Source organism: Heterocephalus glaber, unplaced genomic scaffold, assembly GCF_053883595.1.
Source record: "Heterocephalus glaber isolate CG9 unplaced genomic scaffold, H.glaber_assembly_v1.0 deba00001444, whole genome shotgun sequence".
NCBI classification, from domain to species: domain Eukaryota; kingdom Metazoa; phylum Chordata; class Mammalia; order Rodentia; family Bathyergidae; genus Heterocephalus; species Heterocephalus glaber.
Window position 1 is genome coordinate 9,733,946 of NW_028258297.1, and position 21,318 is coordinate 9,755,263.

At 54.8% G+C, this 21,318-nt stretch overlaps 1 protein-coding gene across 9 annotated transcripts in view; it reads left to right on the forward strand.

Annotated features, from left to right (window-relative positions):
- The window catches only part of Tmem184b (transmembrane protein 184B), a 48,933-nt gene extending 28,442 nt beyond the window's left edge, over positions 1-20,491 (forward strand). For 4 of the 9 annotated variants that reach the window (XM_087213883.1, XM_004845617.3, XM_004845615.3 and 1 more), the window contains 9 exons: positions 558-803; positions 2,060-2,225; positions 10,999-11,089; positions 11,546-11,621; positions 14,315-14,406; positions 15,131-15,300; positions 15,742-15,936; positions 17,531-17,551; positions 18,264-20,491. In XM_087213883.1, the coding sequence (XP_087070009.1) occupies positions 612-803; positions 2,060-2,225; positions 10,999-11,089; positions 11,546-11,621; positions 14,315-14,406; positions 15,131-15,300; positions 15,742-15,936; positions 17,531-17,551; positions 18,264-18,505 (1,245 nt within the window). In that variant the 5' untranslated portion in view covers positions 558-611 and the 3' untranslated portion in view covers positions 18,506-20,491. Of the gene's footprint in view, positions 1-557; positions 804-2,059; positions 2,226-10,998; positions 11,090-11,545; positions 11,622-14,314; positions 14,407-15,130; positions 15,455-15,741; positions 15,937-17,530; positions 17,552-18,263 lie in introns of all 9 variants that reach the window. The other 5 variants (XM_087213884.1, XM_087213888.1, XM_004845616.3 and 2 more) reach the window with 3 other exon arrangements.
- The last annotated feature ends 827 nt before the right edge of the window (positions 20,492-21,318 follow it).

A 21,318-nucleotide genomic window follows, 5' to 3' on the forward strand; every position in this document is an offset into this window, starting at 1 on the left:
GGAATACAGGAGTGAATAGGTGGGTGGAGTGGAGCCTGGAGGAGAAAGCAGAGGGTCAGGAATACTGTGTGCACACGTGGGACGTGTCATGTTTGAGCAGGTGTTCAAGATGGAGACCTAAGGGCCGGGGATTTAGCTCAGTGGTGCCAAACCCGCCTGGCAAGCACGAGGTCCTGAGTTTGATCCCCGGTACAAAAAGAAAGACGGAGACCTAGAGGAAGTGTGCAGCGAGCCACGTGGCTGGGCAGGGAAGGGGGCAAAGTGGCAGGAGCAGGGTGGTGAGTTCAAGGAGCAGCAAAGGAGACAGCCAGAGGTAAGATCAGAGAGGTGAGCAGGGCCTGTGGGACAGTCAGGGCCCAGCTTGGTGTGTCAGCCTATTCCATCAGAGCTGGAAGCTGTCGAGCATTTGGCAGAGGAGGCCAAGTGTGGTCTGCTGAGGTCTCGGAAGGCTTGAATGGCAGAGAGAGATGACTGCATTGGTTGGTGGCTGGAAGGAGGATGTAGAAACCTGCAAGATTCTTTCCTGTCCGTGCTCACCTGGGGTCTCTTTTCTCTAGGTGCACCTGTCACTCCAAAGGATCCTCTCAGGGAGCCTCCTGTTGCCAGCCACCATGACTGTGAGGGGGGCTGCACTGGCTCCAGATCCAGCATCACCCACCACCGCAGCAGCATCACCCAGCGTCTCTGTGACCCCCGAGGGCAGCCCCATGGCCATGGAGCAGCCTGTGTTCCTGATGACCACCGCAGCTCAGGCCATCTCTGGCTTTTTTGTGTGGACAGCCCTGCTCATCACCTGCCACCAGGTACCCTGACTCCACAGAGGCCCTAAAGGAGAATCCTGCCTGGGTTCCAGACCCACAGAACTCAACTTAAGCTAGGCAGCCCAGGTGCAGTAGCCTTGTAACCCCAGGTTCTCAGAGGCCTCACCCAATAGACTTGATTTTTGGCTCACCTCCCAGCCCAGCCAAGAACAGGTCAGGCTTCGGCCTGTGGCTCTCACAGCATCCCACCGCTTCGAGGCTTCCTTCATCTGATAGTGGAGGGGATGGGAGTGTGAGGAAAACACCCTGGGTACTTGACTACCTCGGTCTGGAAATGATGCTTGTCACTTGTGCTCACATGCCATCAGCCAGAACTAGGCTCGTGTCTATCTAGGACCCCTTTGCAAAGGAGGAACTTGAGAGCCGGAGAGGGATGGGGGAAGGAGCTGACAGTGTGGCCTGACAGGTGGTCTGATGGCTGCTCCATGTAGAGGGCAGGGTGTGTCTGCCACGGCCCTGCCTCTGTCCCTTTTAGGCCCATTTTGGTCTAAGACATTGACTCAGCATGTGGGGGATATTTGTTCTTTCCTTACTAGCCAGGGCTTGCTGGGCCAAGAGTGACATCATGAGAGCCAGGACAGTCACACAGGGTCTGCTGGGCCTGCGGCTGGGCCTGGAGTAGCTCTTGGCAGCTGCAGGGAACTTTTACCTCCCTTGCATTTTCCCTGTTGCATTTTACTTCCCTCCTCCTGGGGACCTGCCAGAAAAAGCCTCGGGTGAGGACAGGACATAAAGTACTGTGAGTGCCTCTTCGGCCATGTCCCACACAAGTGAGGCTCCCATGTGTCCTGCCCCGTCCACCAGGTTGAACCACGGCCAAATGGCCTCAGCCCAGTGCTGTTGCTGGGAGACCCCAGGGGCCAGGCTTTTAGGGAGGACAGATGGAAAGGGAACACACCTTCTTGAGGGACTGGGAGCTGCATACTGTGTATTCCCTGCCTGTCCTCAATGGCACCGTGGCCTTCAGTGTGGTCTCACAGGCTCTTCTACCTGCAAGGCCAGCCTGTAACCCCTCCACATATACCCTTCGTGCCTTATGCAACCCCTTTGTTTGATTCCTACCATGGAAGTTTTATCATCCACATTGTACAGAGGACTCTGGGGTAGGGGTGGTCACTTGCATTTAGCCATAACAGTTAGGGGCAGAGCCAGAAGTCAGGCCATGGAGCAGGAGGAAGAGGGATTGGGCTGGGCAGAAAACAGGAAGCGTGATGTGTGACCCAACCCCTCTGCCCCAGATCTACATGCACCTGCGCTGCTACAGCTGCCCCAATGAGCAGCGCTACATCGTGCGCATCCTCTTCATCGTGCCCATCTACGCCTTTGACTCCTGGCTCAGCCTCCTCTTCTTCACCAACGACCAGTACTATGTGTACTTCGGCACTGTCCGCGACTGCTACGAGGGTAAGGGCAGTGTGCGGGCTGGGCTGGGGCTTGCCGGAGGGCCTGCGCAGCAGGCAGGATGGCTAGGGTGAGGGGTATGGATTCCACCTTTCTTCTTGGGGCCAGGGCCGCACACACCTTCTTCTGTTCCTCATTGAGGGGCCTTAAGACCTCATGGGGACTGGTCTCGACCATCCCTCACTTCCTTACCCACCTCAGGGTCTCCATCCATTGTAGATCTGTGGGTGGCTGAGTCTCCCCTCAGACACATTTGCCACTGGGGCTCCCAGAATACTTTCACAGATTCCAGGAGGCAGGGACCCCTCCTGGAGCTCAGTTCTGAGTTCTGGCGTCTCTGGTCGGGGTGGGCAGCATGCAAGTGACCCATCTGTGGAGAGAAACCCAGGTAGCCAGGTACCCATGGGTAGAGATTTATCCAGCCATCTGTGACAAGTTAATGGCAGAGGGAGCCTCCACCCACCCATGTCTTAATTCAGAGGGCTTTGTCCTATGAGGTGTTCTGCTGGGCCTTGGGAAAAGGACACACTTCCTCTGGTAGACCTTGGTCTGTGTGTGGAAAAGAAATATCATGCCTGCCAGAAATTTAGCTCAGTGGTTCTGCTGCCTGCCTCAAAAGCGATCCCTGGTACCAAAAAAAAAAAAAGAAAGAAATACCATGCCCTTCTGTCCTGCCTTTCAGCCACAGGGTGGGCTCTAGGTTGCAGGGAGGAAAGGATGGTCTTTTATTTTATTTTATTTTATTTTTGGTACTGGGGATCGACTCGGGACTTTGTGCTTGTGAGGCAGGCGCTGGAACCTCTGAGCTAAATCCCCAGCCAAGATGGTCTTTTAGCCAGGCATATGGTGGTACACTCCTATAATCTGAGTACTCTAGGAGACTGAGGCAGGAGGATTACAAGTTCAAGCTCAGCCTAGGCAATTTAGTGACTTAGTAAGACCTTGTCTCAAAAATAAAAACCAAACAAATAGGGCTGGGAATGTATGTCAGTGCAAAGGCCCTGTGTTCCATCCCTAATACTGCCAAAAAAAAATGTAGTCCTCACCCTTTCTGCCCTCTGATATCTGCAGCCTCTAAATAATTACTACAAAGAGATGAGGTCACTGGGGGGCTTCTGGAGGGGGCTATCCTCACAAGAGAGATCCATGGCTGGGATTGTACTGGGAGACAAAGACAGACATACTGAGCTTTGTAGGCTGTAGAGTTTAGATTTTCTTTTACTGTTGATGCACAAAAATGTAACAGCATTGGAAATTGCAGCTTTGAAAAATCTATGTGTGTGGGTTGGATGAAGAAGGAAAAACCAGAGGCCCAAGGATGCCCAGGACTGCCCCAAGCAGGCCCACAGGGAGGGAAGGAGGAATTCCTGAATCCAAGACTCTGCCCTAGTACCCACTGCCCACCCTCCCCAGGGCTCGGCAGTGCTTCCTTCCCCTGGGGCCACCGCGTACCTGCTCTGCTGACTTTGGGTAAAGTGACCAGATGTGGCTCCCTCATGCAGCTGCCGACCTCATGCCACACCTAGCAGTTGGTGCTTTGGTGACCCTGGAAGGCTTTGTCCTGCCCTAGGCTCCGTGGATGTTGGGGTGCAGCCTGTTCTCCTCTAAGCAGCTAGTCTCTCATCTTCTCACACTGAGCCTTGTGCATCCCAGGAACTCACAGGAAATATCTTTGGGTGCCTAACAGGAGCCCAAGGCACCCCCAGTCCCCACGCCACATTCCCCTCTCTCCCGCCACAGCCATACTCCTTCCTTGTCTGTTCAGTGTCCCCCCAAGAGAGGCCTCCCTGCCGCCATGCCTTGTCCTCCCCCAGCCATGCACGGGTTGTAGTTCCTTGGTACTTTCTGCCTCACTCAGTACTGTAGCCCTGTGAGAGGGGCTGTGCTGTGTGGCCCAGGCCTGGGCAGAGCAGGCCACGTAGGAAATGTTGCCATATATAGGTATGTATTTGGTCCTAGGTGTGGGACCCAGGGCCTTGTACATGCTTAGCATGCTCTCAGTTACCACCAAGCTGCTACCGTCAGCCAACTCCCAATTATGAACAAAGTAAGGAACTTGTTATTGCCTGCTGTGTGCCCTGAGTTCCCCTGGGAACTGCTGAACCTGGGCACCCTGTCCATGCTGGTGTTCCTGTCTAGCACCTCCAGGAGAGAATGCTGAGGTGGGTAAGGATCTGCTCAGGACTTGACTGGGCTCTAGTGCCTAATGTTAATGAAGCAGCTGGGTCCCAAAGAAGCCTGTGGGACTGGGGGTCCCTTTTCCCTGCAGGTGCCAGCTTTGCATGGGCTTCCAGTAGCAGCCTCTGTCCAGTGCCATGGAGGCCTCTTATGTGTGGCTTAGGGGAAAGTGTAGGCTCCCTGGCTAGCTGGGCCCTGAAGGTGGAGTGTACAACAGAAGGTGGGGGACATAGCCAGAGGAGGCCTCACTCTGTGCCGCAGAGGTGGCAGCAGATGGCCGGCTGGCATCCCCACTCTAGCAGCCTCTTTGTTCCTCCTGCCCAGACCTGCCTCCCAACCTCCCAGCCAGAGCAGAGGTCCCGGCAGGAAGTCTGCCGCTCTCTGAAGCCCATCTCCTAGCAACACCATTGTCCAGCTTGGCCGCTCCCAGGGAGTTTACAAACAACTTGCAGCTGCCCTGAAGTTCAGGCTGCCCTCCTGCTCCCCAGCCTCTGGTGTCTTGAGTCAACAGCCTGGCCCTCGCCTGGCCCATCCTGCACCTCGCTCAGGTCTTGGCTGCCCTAGTCCTCCTATCCATGCAGCTGTCCCTTAAAACTCAACTTGCCTCCAACTTGCTCCCCTTCCCCTCAGTGCCCCAGGATCCAGGAAGGGCCAGGAAAAGAGCCAGAGTAGCTTTGGCCTAAGAACTCTTGATTTCAGATCCAGCCAAGGCTGCTCAGATCTGGGCATTTCAGATAGGTACCTTTTTCTTTTCTTTTTTAGTTCCAGGGATCGAACTGAAGACCTTGCACTTTCGAGGCAGGCGGTGGCAACCTTTTTCTTTTTCTTATTTATTTTTTTATTTTTTTATTTTTTTGTTACCAGGGATCGAACTCAGGACCTTGCGCTTGCAAGGCAGGTGGTGGAACCACTGCGCTAAATCCCCAGCCCACCTTTTTCTTTTTTCAATGAAACTCTACATTGAAAACAAAACAAAAGAAAATTAGTAGATGCAGTGGCACACAGCTCTAATCCCAGCATTTGGGAAGCTGAAGCAGGAGGATCACCAGTCAGGTAACTTGTTAGTGCCTGCTGTGTGCCCTGAGTTCCCCTAGGAACCCCTGAACCTGGGCACCCTCTCCATGCTGGTGTTCCTGTCTAGCACCTCCAGGAGAGAATGCTGAGGTGGGTCAGGACCTGCTCAGGACTTGACTGGGCTCTAGTGCCTAATGTTAATGAAGCAGCTGGGTCCCAAAGAAGCCTGTGGGACTGGGGGTCCCTTTTCCCTGCAGGTGCCAGCTTTGCATGGGCTTCCAGTAGCAGCCTCTGTCCAGTGCCATGGAGGCCTCTTATGTGTGGCTTAGGGGAAAGTGTAGGCTCCCTGGCTAGCTCAAGGCCAGCTTGGGCTGCAGAGTGAGACTGTCTCAATGAACTTAAGAATGACACAACAAAAATACAACTAAAACTTTACTTTTATTTAAGTGATACCTGCACATGGTTGAAAAACTGTCTCAGCTCCTGCTCACCCCAAGTTCATAGCACTTTCAGCTGTGTTCTAGAGTACCCTAAAAATATGCTTTTATTATTTCTGTTTTTCAGTTTTATGTGGTTTGGATATCTTCCCCCTAGTCTGTTCATACACAGGCTCACACATACCCATGCATGCCTACACTTTGCTGGCCCTCACCGTTTCAGTGTGACAGTGTCACTGTTTCTACGTCTGCGTCAGGGACAACTTACTTTGCTTTTTACCTTGCTGGGTTTCCCATGTGCCTATTTTTCATTTACCGCTGAAGGCTTCCATTGAATTTTTAAGAATCAACAATGGGAGTCAGCATAGAATCAGATGGGTGTGAGGATCTGTTGGCGGTGGCTTGTTCCCCTGGCTGCATGGCTCCTGGAGTCCTTCCACTCCAGTGTGGCCTGTGCTTCCAAGTCCCTTCACTGCTCAGCTGTCACCTGGCTGTCATTCACTGTCATCCTGGGATGTGTTTGCTTCTCCTGTGCTGTGTCACCTGGTCCCTGGTTGTCACTTCACCTTTGCTCGTGATGTGCTGTCTGGTTGGAGTACATCCTCCAGGAGCTTTCTGAGAAAGAGGGTGCCTAATGGCTCTGTTGTTGAAATCTGGCCAAATCTTCATTATGTTGTTCTATTTGATGGCTGTTTCCTGGTGTTTTTAGAAAGTCTGCTGGACTCTGATCCTTTGTACCTGTAATGTGACTTTTTGGGTTTTTTTTCTTCCTTTAGCATCTTGTTTTCATCACCAGTATTTCATTCTTTTTTTTTTTTGGTACCGGGGACAGAACTCAGGTCCTTGCACTTTAAGGTCAGGCGGCAGAACCACTGAGCTAAATCCCCGGCCCCATCACCAGTATTTCAGAATCTCACAGGAGGTAGAATAGTTATAGTTGTTGTCCTTGGCAGCTTGGTGGGCTGAACCTGACCAGGTCCAGTGTCTGGGGTGCTTGTTGGCTCCTCCCTCTCCCAGGTCAGTGAGCTCAGTGCATCATCCAGAACTTCTGTTGACATTTCTTGTCAGTTGTCCCCATTTTACCACGCTCCTGTCTTTGAAAGGCCCCTCAATTTCGGTGGCATTATAGGGGAGTAGAAATAAATGTGTGTTTAGCCTGTGTACCTCTAATCAGTGGTAGAATTCCCATTCTTCATGGAGAGGGCTGAGGCTCACAGCAGTAAAGTAACTTGCCCAGGTTCCTGCTCAAGATCCATCTGGCAAGGACTTGATTTCCATGGCCCTGGGACATCCCTCTGGGAGGAAGCTGTGCAGGGGCAGACACAGAGGGGATGGGGTGCAGCTGCCTGCATACATTTGGGGTTGACCATGGTGGTGGTGGGGTAACGAGACTCTGAGACAGCTCTGGGGAGTTGATGATCAGAGGTGGTCACACAATCTGTTTTAAGTACATTTGTGTGATGTTCAGTGTTGCCCCATTTTTTCTTCACCTGAGCTTATTGACACCTCCCACTTAGCCAGTGGAGTATACATTGCCATCAGAATTGTACACATGTAAAAAGCAGCTTTCAAGTAGGCTGCAAAACAGCCAAGGTGGCCAGGGAACAGTGGCCAGAGGCCAGACTCACCCCTGGTTCCTGGAGCCGCGAGTTGCTCTGGGCCAGGCTTAGTGAAGGAGAGGAGAGGACCAGCTTCTCCCTGCAGGGCACATTTTACATGAGTGAGAGGAATGGGTGGAAAATGAGGCTTCCTTTACTCATTTTTGGATCTCAGATTTTAGACAGTCTGAGCCTCCTGGCATCTTCACAGGCAGGGAGAGTACAGCAGAATAAATAAACACCACAGAGGACGGCAGACTCAGGCCACACATGAACCACGGGCCACTCTGCTTCCAGGAGGACAACACTGGCTGGTAGTGGCACCACTGGCCACACCTCTGACACACACAGCTCAGTGGATTTGAGTAAAGGAAGATATTCTGAAGAACCAGTGGAGAGAGGTCAGAAACAACATTTGGGGACATGCGTGGTCAGTAAAGGACAAGAAGCCTTGAGGGTGGAAAGCGCTGCTGTTTGACCATGGGACATTTGCATAGGAGCAGGTCCCCTGCCCACCAGGAGGGTGACATATTGTACCTGTTATGAGAGAGGCTGCCAGTAATGAAAGGAAGGCTCAGGTCTTAGGGTATGAAAGGACCCCACCCTCCTCTCTGCTGGGAGGTGCCTGCCTCTCATAGGCTCCCACTGGCAGCAGGGTGTTCACCCCTCCTGCTCTGAGGGCTCTGCCCATTCTGGTCTCTGGCCTAGCACCATTGGGTTCTAGGACAGAACCTATGGACAGAACCTGTAGACAAGGTGTCTGTCACTTCTATGAAGAATGGCCCTGTGTCATCCTCCTCAGGCCTCAAGACTAGTCTAGTCTTTGGATTACTTGTCTTGGCCTTTCTCCCTGGATTGCATGTGTTGTCACTAGTTTAAGTTTTTTACCTAGAATGGAACAGAAAATTCCAGGTACCTGGCTGTCTGGGACAGGGAAGAGAGAGACCATTTCTTCCCTCTGGACTGGCAGGTCTGCCCTTCAGGTCCCCTGGTCTCTGAGATGTCCCAAGGGCCTGAACAGAGCCTGGTGCACAGGCTGTGGTGGAGACTCAGAGAGGCCCAGGTCATTTTGCATTCAGGGACCCAAACTTGAACCACAGTCAGACAATCAGAAGGATGCCGGGCAAGAAGCTGGTCCTGTCTCAGCTTCTCTGCTCTTGGGTCCAGAGGCTGCCAGGCCTTTGCGTTGTGGGATCCTATTTTAAACCATTGATGAGCCGCAGGAGGTGGCATTTTGTTCAGGTCTGTAATTTCCTAGGAAGGGGCGGAATTGGTCCAGGTGGTCAGTGGGCCTGGCTTGGGCTGGTTGTCATGTCTGAGGCACTTTGTCTTGTCTCCTTTCTCAAAGAATCAGTGAGTCTGTTATTGACTCATTAATGATTCTTTAAAGAAACTGTTAGCAAATTGGTATTTTACAGACTGGCTGGCCCCTAGAGCACCTTTAAAAGATCAAGGATCTTGAAATAGATGAGATGGATGAAAAAAATCAGGGGAAGAGACCTTTTCAGATGTCATAAAATATCACTCCCACTCTAGTCATCCAGGTCCACCCAGATGCAAAGGGAGGGAATGAGACCCTACTTCTCAGGGCAGGGGGATCACAGCATAATGTGTGGCTGCCTCTGAAAAATACCGTCTGTCACAACACAGCTGGACCTGGCATAGAAAGGACATGTCCATCCCCTTGGCCTTGTGTGATCTTGGACAAGGTTGTCAGCAGGCTGACTGTAGACTTGTCTGGTTGCCCACCCCTGATTCTTGTCAGTAAAGAGTGATCTAGAGATGGTAGAGAGCCCTGCTGTCACCAGACATCCTGGGCTGCCTCTGTTCTGGCCAGGCAGCGCACAGGGTCCTGAACCCTGTCACAGGGTATCCAGGCAGAGGAAGGCAGGCGGACTGCAGTAATGGCTGAGACAGCCAGTGCTCGACACCCTGGGCTGGTCCCTCTGTGAGTGCTTTGTGTGTTTACCTATACCTCACGACCAGCTGTCACAGCAAGTGCTCCTCTTATCCCCACTAGGAGATGAGACTGAGTCATAGCCTCACACAAAGCGTGACATGTGCCCAGGGCCGTGAAGATGGGAGACCTTAATAGATTTCAGCAATTGGGAGTGACACACAGTACCCCAAATATATTTCTTCCTAAATCACTGAAGGCCAACTTTCACCTAAAAATACATCTACAGGATTCTGCGTGCCTGGGTTCAAGTAGGTAGATGCTTGTGCCCTGCCCAGGTGCCAATTTTGGGCCCATGTTCTGAGGATGGGCTCCCATTCAGGGGTCATGTACCTGTGAGGCTAGTCGGTCATTGCTTTGTTTTACTTTGGTACATTATCTACTTTCCCCTATCAGTAGTCACGAATTGTCATGATTATGTGTGGCTTTTTTACATCTCAGGAAAACAGCATCTACCTTTTTTTTTCTTTATTTTTGTGGTGCTAGGGATAGAACCCAGGGCCTCAAGCATGCTAGACCCATACTCTCTACTGAACTGCACCCCACGTCCTGACATAGCACCTTTAAATGACTGCGGCTCCCTGTGAGAACAGCAGTCTGTGTCACAGCAGGCAGCATCCAGAGCTCCTGGTTCACAGCCCCAGGTTTCCCCTTTGAGGTGACTGGGGCCAGTGGGTAAATGTGAACCAAGGCAAGAAGTACTGGAAAGCGGCTGGCTGCCAGTCAGGATCCCTGAGCTGAGATCGTGAAACCCCAAGAGCAAATCTGGAGCTGGTGTTATGGGACTTGGGAGTACAGAGGCAGGGGAGCCAAGTACAAAAGCAGGATGAATACAGAACCTGCTCAGAAGGCAAGAGGCATCTGCTGCTGCTGGGAAGCAGTGTGGGATACTGGCACCATTGTGTGCTTCTGGCCCCCCACAGCTGGCCCAGCAGAAATCCTCCACCCTGCAGACCTGGCAGAGCTTTGGTGAATCATTGCCTCAGCATTCACAGCAGACTTCTGCTGTGCCATCACTTGCTGCTGTAAATTTGGGGTCTTTGTGATGTTGAGCTGAGTCCTGATTCAACGAGCTGACTGAGCCCCCTAAGACATTTTTACCAGGTTTTATGCACACCCTGCCCATGTTTTGTTAGAGCTTATGGTGCTCTGTGTATGCCAGATTCCACTGCAGGTTAGATGAAAGTTCTGTTCTCAGTCTTTCTTAGAATTTCTCTTGAGATTCCAGCATTGTTTTCTTGGTGTAAAATTATGATCTATAATATACAAATAGGGGAATAAAACTAATAAATACTTATCTAGCCAATATCATTTCACCCCAGAACTACACACTGCCAGCCCTGCCAGCACCATTCCCCCAATCTGTGGTGATCACTTCTGGGCCTTTCTTTGAGTGTCACTGCCATGTGGGTCTGTCTGCACGTGACTGAGCAGCACCTGACTTTGAACTTACAAATGGGACATTGACTTCATTTGGACAACCTGATGTCTGAGGCTTCTCCCTGTTGCTGCTGTGGCTGTGGCTGTTTAAGATTCCGCCTGCTCTTTGCCCATACTTCTGGCCTGAGTCTTGTCTCTGGGCCTCTCCACAGCATTGGTCATCTACAATTTCCTGAGCCTGTGCTATGAGTACCTTGGGGGAGAGAGCGCCATCATGTCGGAGATCAGAGGGAAGCCCATCGAGTGAGTATCATGTCTCCCCAGAGCACCACGTGACCTTATGTTCTTCAGTCTGTCCTGGCGTCAGCTGGATGCATGGACCTTCTGTCCCCACAACCTTGACCAGCTATGCCTCTCCCACACTTCCTGAGCAAGGCCGTTTATGTGGACTCCTGGGAGGGTGTCTGGCATTCGCCATCTGCGTCTTCCCATTGCTCTTGTCCTTTCCTGTAGTCTGTTTCTCCCTTCATGGTTTTACATTCAGTATGTTCTGAGTTGGTCTGTTACCATGTGGCCCGGGCCACCTTGTTCCCTCACAGCCTGCTATTCATACACACACTTTGCAGGACCTGCCTGAGCTTGGCCTCTGCTCTCAGGCCACGTCAGTTTGGTGTGAGTAAGGGTGCCTTCCCCAACCCACCTCTCCCAAGTCTTGGAGCTCAGCTCACCAGCCCTTCTCCTTCACTTTGCCTCTCCCAGGTCCAGCTGCATGTACGGGACGTGCTGCCTCTGGGGAAAGACTTATTCCATTGGATTTCTGCGGTTCTGCAAGCAGGTAAGTGTCACCACCGCTGCCTGGGTCAGGGAGCAGGCTAGGGACTGGAATCCACACCTGGGCCCGGAAGGAGGACTATGCTGCAGGCCGCCCTGGACACATTTGTGGAGTTCCCTCAGGCCCGCAGCGTACTCAGATGGACAGTGACCAGCATCCTGGGAATGTGTGCTGTAACTTGGGGCAGGAGGAGATGGCCCCAGAGTCTTACTCCTTTTGACCAAGTCTCCGTGTGTGAGTGAATCAGAGGATGGAATTCTAGAATTCTGGTTTGAGATGTTTCTGGCTGTGGCTGGGGCAGGCGGGCTTCAGCACTGAAGACCCAGGACAGACAGACCTGTGTGGTCTCTGCTTTCTTCCCACATTTGCAGGTGGCAGTGCAGAAGCTTAGTTCCCTCGGCCACCCTCCTGGGGTGCAGAGTGGCTGGCTAGAGGCAATATGCTGGTGTCCCACATTAAATGCCGAAGCCAGGGTGTCTGACCGTGACTTTAGCCTCTCCTCTGACATGTGACCTCAGATAATTTACTTAACCACTCTGAGTGTAGTTTGCTCTTCTGTAAAGCGGGTGTAATGATGCTTATCTGAAGGAGTGGTTGTAAGGAAAAGTGAGGTCAGGGAGGTAAAGCCTTTAATATGAGTGTTGGCTCATGAGGGTTCTCTGCCCAGTCTTGGGGACCTGGCATTGGTCTCCATGGGGCCTCTGTCAGCCCCTCCAGCATCAAGTAATCAGGGAGGAAATGAAACCTGCAGCCAAGTCTTGTTGGCCGCTAGAGGGCTGGCCTATCGCCGTACACCCTCAGGGCCTCTTCCTGGCCAAGTGTCTTGAGGGCTTCCTTCCCCCACTCTCTTCCTGGGGGCTCTCCTTGAGAGTCAATACTGGGGCTGCAGAGAAGGAGTTAAAACTCCCAGATGCAGGGTAGGGCATCAAGAGCCACTGTTTATAAGGGGTTCTGCCGCCCAGGTTCCAGGCTCAGCTGTGACTCACGGCCTCGTTGGATGATTAGATTGTCCACAAAGTTTTGATCTTATGATGGCAGTGAGCATCACCAAGTTGTAAATGATTCCCCAGCCTGTGGGCTTGGATGCTGGCGGTGGCAGGAGAGGTGGTAGAAGGAAGAAAGGCATGAGGGCTCTTGTCTCTTTCCCATGGTGAGGGAGTGCTCACAGCTTCATCTGAGCCCCAGAAGGCCCTGGGCAATCTCAGGCCGTGCTGTGTCATCTTCTCCCGGAGCACTTGTTAAGAGAAGATTCCCAGGCTGCCGTCCCACCCAGCTTGATAGAGAAGGTCTAGAATGGGACCCAGGATGGCATGTGTTGGAGGCTCCCCAGGTGACACAGACATCCAGCCTAGCTGACCCAGGGTGTAGTTGGCAATGGCTCTGGGCCTGGTGGCCCAGTGTTCCAGTGTTGCATCTGCCATTTGGGCTGCTCAGTTCCTTAGTTTCTTCTTCTGTGACAGAGGATAGCAGTAGTACTCACATCACAGCAAGCAGCTGGCCAGCTCCTCATGTGCATTCTGAGTGACCTGCTGCTCTTCCTTGTTCCCCACAGGGGCTGGTCCCATTTCCTCCAGGCAGTGTTTGGAGCTAAGGGACTTTTGTGGGGTTTTCTGGCAGTAGCACCACAGCCCTGCTTGTCAAGCACGCCTCTTCCTTGGCAGTCCCACAGTACAGGCTGCTCTCTGCTCCAGCCCCAGGACCTGGGAGCCTCTGCCCAGCACCACTGCTCGTCACTGGGGCCTCATGTGCAGGTGGACTTGCTTTGTGCGGTGTGTGGCTCCAGGGGTTCTGGGGCACATGGACGCCCCCAGAGTTCATAGGGCCTCTGCAGGAATTGTGGAAGCCTGGCCAAGGATATCTGTTGGCTGAGCAGGTTCACAGAGCCTGCATTGAGAGCCCATAGTGGGAGACCTCCAGGAGGACACCACTCTGTGGTACTCCTGTCCCTACATCAGTGAGCCTGTGCTGAGGGGCTGGTTATGTCTCTTTTATCACGGAGGCTGCTGCTCATGCCAGGCAACTACCTGAGGTACTTCAGTCTCAGCTTTGGGGACTCCAGACCCCACGTGTGGGCTGGGTCCTGTCCCTGCTTGCCGCTCCTATAGGCCATCTCCACCACCGGTCAGTAGCCTTGGGCTGGGGCCAGAGCATGGGGCAAGGATGGGCGAGGAGGGCAGAAGGACCCCTCATCTAGCTGTGGTCTTTGTGGCCAATCCTCAGCAGGGGCCAGCCTTACCCAGAGCACTGAGGCTTCCGGGACCTGCCTACCTATCTTCCCAGCCACTCTCTGCTGCTGTTCTCCCCAGTGCTTAGCCCTGCACATGTCCCCATTGTCCCTCTGGGTCTTTGTCTGAGCTGCATCCTCTACCTAGAAGGGGAGAGTGGCCCCTCTCATTTGTGCACCTTCTTGATGGTCCGTCCTCCCACTCTGAGCCTTCTCTGATGGTGTCTCCTGCCTCCTGCCCTGTGCCCTGCATTGCTAGTCCTTCCTTCCCCACCATCCTCCTGTCTCTTCCCATCCTCATACAGCTGCACTGCATTGTCACTGTCTCCCACTTTCTTGCCTCCCCTGCCAAAAGTGGTCCCCCCGGGGGCAAGTCATGGAGTCCTCCCCTCTGTCCCCCACATGCACCCTAGGCTAGCCCCTAGAGGAGGTGCTTTTTACATGCTTGTCCCTGTCCTTCTCTCCCTCACAGGCTACCCTGCAGTTCTGCGTGGTGAAGCCACTCATGGCCGTCAGCACTGTGGTCCTCCAAGCCTTCGGCAAGTACCGGGATGGGGACTTCGAGTAAGCCGTGGATCCTTTCTCAGGCACATGAGAGGAGCATTGGCTCTGCTGCAGTGCCCTGGCTCAGGGCCAGGGGCAGCCAGACAGGCCCCATGGCCGTGTGCTTGCTGAGCATCACAGTGCTTACATCTCCCTGCACCTTTAGCCTGAGCCTGGCAGTGGCCACCTTTGCACTTGGCCCCATACCAGCCCAGGAGCCAGCCCTGGCTTATAGTCACATTCATGCTCATGTCCAAGCGCACAGTGCTGCCAGGGTGAGCCAGGCAAGGGCAGTGGCCATTCCCAAGGCTGGCAGTCAGAGGCTGGCTGAGTCCACATATAAAGAGTCCCCACTGTAAATTGTCCATGTGCATTTCATGTGGGGGTCACTGAAATCAGTGGCTTGCTGGGCCTGTGCTTGCAACCACATCGTACCCACCACCTGTACCCTGTACCCTGTACCACCTGCCCAGGCAGGTGAGCAAACTGAGCCTGGGGAAGTAACTTGGCCACATGAAATGGTGGAGGAACAAGCTTTGACACTGGTTATTTGACCATCAGGCTGTGGCCTCTAGCACGGCCCCTGACTGGGACATGGTATGAGGCAGCAGAAATAGATCCATCACCCACCCGACCCTCCAGCACTCATTGCAGAGCCTGGGGCATCAGCTGTGGTCAGGGCTGAGGAGGGCGGGACCTGGCCCGCAGCAGACTTGGTCCCAGCCAGAGTGTGCCTGTTCCGCAGTGTCACCAGTGGCTACCTCTACGTGACAATCATCTACAACATCTCGGTCAGCCTGGCCCTCTACGCCCTCTTCCTCTTCTACTTTGCTACCCGGGAGCTGCTCAGCCCCTACAGCCCCGTCCTCAAGTTCTTCATGGTCAAGTCTGTCATCTTTCTCTCCTTCTGGCAAGGTCAGCCTCCTCCCAGCCTCCCGATGCCTGCATCACCCTGTCCCTTCTCTCCTGTTCATGTCTGTGGGGCTGTGGAGCCCAGGCCACAGGGATATCCGTCAGGAGCCCAGCCAGGGTCTCAGAGGGGCCTCAGCCCACTGTGCACCTCCTGGAGGTGAGGTCTAGGGCCTCTCACAGCCCCTTTGAGGAAACTTTGGGGGTGCCATTTCCTGGGTGGGGGAGACCCACATAATTGGTGACATTCCAGTTTGGGTGGCTGACAGGGAGATGGAACAGTGGGGTTTTTGGAGGCCTTGGCTTTGTGTCCCCGTCCCTGTTTTAAAGGAGCAACTGTGCCCCCTTCCAGCCTCCTTGGGGAGTGTGGGCATCTGGTGGGGCTGCGTGTAAGAGAGGGGCCTAGGAAGGGCTCCAGTCTGAGCCAGACAGTGCCTTCCTGCCCAGGCATGCTGCTGGCCATCCTGGAGAAGTGTGGGGCCATCCCCAAGATCCACTCGGCCCGTGTGTCAGTGGGCGAAGGCACTGTGGCTGCCGGCTACCAGGACTTCATCATCTGTGTGGAGATGTTCTTCGCGGCCCTGGCCCTGCGGCATGCCTTCACCTACAAAGTGTATGCGGACAAGAGGCTGGATGCACAAGGTGTGAGTGGGGTCCTGGGGACGGGGGAGGAGTGGGGAGTTCCAGAGAATTTCCCTGGGAAAGGTGTCACAGCAGGAGGGGCCCTGGCCCTGCTGCCAGCATTAGGGAGTTGTAACCCACCTGTCTCCTGCAGTAGACCTGAGTGTGGAGAGCCAGGGGGGACAGAGACTTTAACAAATAGATAGGTTTCTGAGGGCTCTTAACACCCAGCACTGTGTACAGTTACTTGTTTTGTCCTGTAATTCCATCCTTCTGAAGTTCTTGAAAAAACAAAACAAACAGCTTTGCTGACTTCTAAGAAGCAGAGTAGGTGGTAATAGCCTTTAATAGCTTCTTTACGCCCACTAATTATCCCGTTTGGAGTGGGGTTAGCAGCCCTGGCTGTACAGGAGAGTGCCCTGGAGTACTTTGAAGGGTGCTGTGGGGCCACTGTTGGAGACCCTGCTGCCCTTGGCCTGGTGGCAGCATGTGCTTAGGAGCTCTGGGGAGACTGGGTGCCTGGAGAAGCAGTGGGCCAGGTGAGCAGAGAAGGCTGGATCCAGGAGGAACAGCAGAGGTTGAGGAGAGGGAAGCCTGTCCAGTGTGTCCACCCAGGGGCCAGCTGTCTTCCTGAGTGGCCTGAGACAAGAAACCCACTTCCCCAGCATTGCTGCAGGCCCATGCACATGGCATGGAAGGTATCAGTGCTCCTTGGCCCACTCCCTCCCTGTTTCTGCCCTGGTTGCAAAGAGGCCTTAAAGTGCCTTTGCTGGACTTTGTCCCCTTACACACCTGTCAGTAGGCTGTGGTCACTGCCTTGGGCTCTGATTGCACAACTGCTCTGTGGCCGACCTCCTGCCCCACCTGCCTCCCACCAGGCCCCAACATGAAGGACCTGACACACATACCAGGTGTGGAAGGCCATGTCCCTTGGACCAGGTTTGGCAGAGCCTGTGCCTGTGGGAATGTCACCCTTGGGCCTGGAGTCCGGGGCCACCTCAAGAGGCAGGGAAAAAACCTATCCACACCTTGGGGCCTCTGCTGAGGCTCCCTGCTGCCAGCCTGGGCAGTCTTTCCACACACAATCCCCATACCCACTCACCAGCAAGAAATATCCCAGTTGGCGATGCAGCCTGGCCAGGCAAGCTGCTGCTGCTCCTGCCCCTGCCTGTCTCCTCCCTCTCTGTCTCCTCGCTGGTCCAACTCTAATTGAGGCTCACATTAGACCACGCATTAGGCCAGGGTGCACCACCAGCTCTGCTGAATGATCCCCACTTTGAGCCTCGATGTCCTCGTCTGGGAGGCGTCTCCAGGTCTGTGACATGTGGCTGTATGCAGGCAGATGCGGCCCAGCCAAGGCTGGGACACCTCGGGGTGGGGCATCCTGGTCCAGGCATGACAGGGGAACTCATACTATTAGTCAGGATGGCCCCTGTTGAACACCTGGGAGGAGTCTGCCCGAGGCAGGTGTCTCCCTAAGTCCAAAGGGGCAGCCTGTGGAGCCATGGGGACTGGGAGGGCCGGGTGAGTTCCTTCACTCAGCTGTCTCTTTATCTCTCTGGCTTCTCTCCCCACCCCCTTGCCCTGCACTTGCCCCGGGTTTGGCCTCGGGCAGTGCCAACATACGGCCCTTACGGTAGGTCCTGCTCTGTCTGCACGTCTGTCCTGCACGTCTGTACTGGTCACTATCACCAGCATGCCTCTCTGTAGCCCCTCTGTGTCCCCATCCCATCCTCACAGGCACCGTCTGGGGGAGCCCAGAGCACCAGCTGCTGAGGGTCCCTTCCTGCCTGCTTCTGTCCTGGCCTCTGGCTATTCTGGATTTCACCCTGCTCTGTTCCAGGAGCCCGGGCCAGTTAAGGAATAGCTGGGGCATTTAGCAGAGAACACAGAGGGCGGAGACTCAGGTCTGGGTCAGAAGTCTTGGGTCTAGGGTTGGATTTGGTCATTAGAGAATTAGGAGGAAGCTATGAGAGCAGGGAGCTCCTTTCCCCTCAGCAGGAGAGCCAGTAGACCAGCCCGCTGCTGATGGGCCACTGTGTACCCATCACTGCTCATAGTGGCAGAGCACTCGTGTGGGGCACAGGCCTGGCACTGGAGCCTGGAGCGCTCATTCAGGGCTCACAGCCGACAGGTTGCTGTTGTCCACCCGAGTCCCCTGTGCCTGCCTGCTCAGCTGCCAGTGCTGGGCTCCCTGCCCACTCCATCCTGCTCCCTGCCAGCAGCGGCACCTCTGTCCTGTCCCTGCTCAGGTCTGTTCCAGGAGGGGAGGGCTGAATGATAGCCTGGGGCTTGGGTCTGTCCCAGGACATGTGGCCCTCCCTCACCCCACCTGCTCCTGCCCACAGGCCGCTGCGCCCCCATGAAGAGCATCTCCAGCAGCCTCAAGGAGACCATGAACCCACATGACATTGTGCAGGACGCCATCCACAACTTCTCGCCTGCCTACCAGCAGTACACACAGCAGTCCACCCTGGAGCCTGGGCCCACCTGGCGGGGCGGCGCCCACGGCCTCTCGCGCTCCCACAGCCTCAGTGGCACTCGAGACACTGAGAAGACGCTCCTGCTCAGCTCTGACGACGAGTTCTAGGTGTGGGCGCCTTGGCCGGGGCAACGTGCCCTCCTCCAGCCTCCCAGCCAGGCCAGGAGGCAGCTGGCACAGCTTTGCCAGTGCCCTTTATTTATTGGACCAGAAACATATCGCTCCCAGAGGAGCAGCCCAGCCCTCTCTGCTGGGGACAGCCCAGGCTCACCCATGAGCCTTCAGGAATATTTATACACAGCCAGCCCTGCACTGCGCAGCCAGAGCAGAGGAGTCTGGGAGCAGCTCCCATGTCCCCGCTGCCTGGCCTGTGGTAGAGGCACAGCACACTGGGACCAGCCTTCCAGGCCCCTCCCCTGTCAGGCCCGCCCACCCCATACTGTGCAATACCCTGACCTGTTCTCTTCCCTGCCCGCTCCCTCCCTGCCCACCCTTGTCCAATGCTAGAGCCTAGATCCGCCGCACCCCAGGCTGGCAGGAGGAGGGGATATGGATGCCCTGGACACCCTCCCTCCCTGATCTAGGCCCACCTGGCATGCTGCAAGGATCAAAGCCAGATACCAGGAGCCACAGGCCCCACCTAGGAGTAGGGGGCTCTTGGCCCTGGCTGTCCTCATCTGTTAGGGCCACATCCTGCCCCTTCTTCCTGGCCTGCAGAGGGCGGTTGCACTGCCCTACCCGGGTCCTATTCTCGATGGGTTTGAGGAAAGCCCTTGCTTCCTGGCTGCCCCAGGGTTCAGGCGTTTCCTTCTCCTTCCAGGCCTCCCCATCCCCTTCAGGGTTTAGGTCTGAGCCTCCACATTTCAGACCAGCATCCAGGGAGGACAGGAGGGATGGCCATGCATCAGGGGCCCGGAGATGGGAAGAATGGTCCCAGACTCCTCTCCCAGCCCCTGTCCACACGGAGCCTGTTGTTCTGCCTTGTCTGGTCCCCTGCCCATCTCTTCTGTGCCTTAGTCACATATGAAAGTCCCTCTCAGCCCCCTCATCTGTCCAGATGCCCCCAGGGGGCTCCCTGGTAAGTTGCTGGCACTCAGGAGCCCACAGTGTTGGCCCAGACACCCGTGGACAGGTTGCAGCGGTGGCCAGGGCTGCCTGTTCCCCCTCCCTGACTGCCTCATGCCCATGTTCCCAGTGCTGGAGGCCCAGACAGGCCAGCCTTCTGCCAGTCACCACCTTGGGAAGACCCTTGGGAGGTGGCATGTTCATGCAGGCCTTGAGTCCGGGCATTGGAAACTCAGGGAGCACTTGGGTTTGGGCTACAGAAGTTGATGGGAGGGTGGGAGAAGGGTCCTTGCCTTGTGGCACACTGGAAGCTTGCTCTTTTGGTCACCCCTGGAATGAACAGGCTGCCTCCCTGGGGTCTGGGGGGAGGCTCTGGTGGTGCACCTGCCTGGCCTCGCTGTCCCCTCAGGCTCAGGGGCTGTGGGGGGGGTGCTGGTGGCCAGTTCTCCAGCCCATCTGGGTGGGCCTGGCCAGCTGGTCCCAGACCACCCTGGAAGGCAGCTGCAGGTGCAGGCTGTTCCGGAAGCAGCTCTGCCTCCTTCCCACGTTGTCTTTCACAGATCTGTTTCTCTGACACATCTTCCTTCTCCTTCCAGGCCAAAGCGTGTTGTTGCCGGTTCCTGGCCCTCTTGGTCTTTGCCCATCCTGGATCGTGCCCACTAGTGTGGGTGGGTGGGGCTAGGGGAGCTTGGTGGCAGGGAACAAGTGGTCTCTGGGGACACGGGGATGGAAACCCAGGCCCAACTGCTCTATCCCCTCCTTCCTGGGATGCATAACCTACCTTGTCTTTTTTTTTTTTTTTTTTTCCAGATAGAGTAGTTCTTTGTACATAAAAAATACTTGAAAAATTAATTGTATGATGTATGAGAAGACAGAGTCCCTTAGTTTTGTATCTCGTATGATTGCCATGAGTTCCACCAGAAAGCCACTCTATTTTGGTCTCTGACATTTTAAATGCGTGACAGAAGTGAGCAAATAAAGTGAGGAAGAGATATATATATGAGATAATATAGATTGTATTGAAATCTCTTCTGCCTGCGGTGAGGTTTGTTCCCGACCCCTTGGGTTTGGGGGTGTGTGGTGGAGTGGGCAGGGGTCTCCCCCCTTCCCCCATGTGACAGGTAGGTGATAGGGTTTGCACTAAGTACTAAAGTCAACATCTGGGTCCCCCAGCCAGCTGCTCACAGGGCTTTTCTTCCCCACCAGAGTAGGGCCCAGGTAGCTGGACCCACGCCGAGGCCCTGTCCACAGACATTTCCCAGGGAGTGAAGGATTCCCAGGGGTCCACTGGAATCCAGGCTCTCTCCTGCCCTCTGGAGCCATCCTCAACTGGCACCCAAGGAGTCCAGGGTCCTGGGCAGGGTGCTGGACCATGGGCACCTTGCCCCCCAGCCTTCATGCCTTTCAGGGGCCTGGCCTGGTGTTGACAAGAGCATTCAGGAATGTGGCGTGGGCAGGGGAGATTCCCAGCCAGCAGTGGTGGAGGTAAATAGCTGACTTATCCCTCCTGTTTCCTGCTGCCCGTGCCCATACCGCAGGCGTTCGCTCAGCATTTCAGAATGGAGCCCTTGGTAGGGTCCCAAACTGAGGGAGGAAGGCAGTGCACTGGCCCAGCCATGCAGTTTGGCCCGTTCCCACACTCAAATCCCCACCCAGCCACAAATGGTCCTCCCAGCCCTTCTGGGGGACATTGGTTCTGCTCTTAAAGCCTGCAGTCCTTCAGGCCGCACTGCTTTTCACACCTGTGATCTCAGCACCTGTTTCCACTTCTGGGTAAATTGAAACATCAAGAAGCCAGAACACCAGGAGTCTCACCACAGCACTAGGAAAAGACACACAGCTGTATACAAACCCTG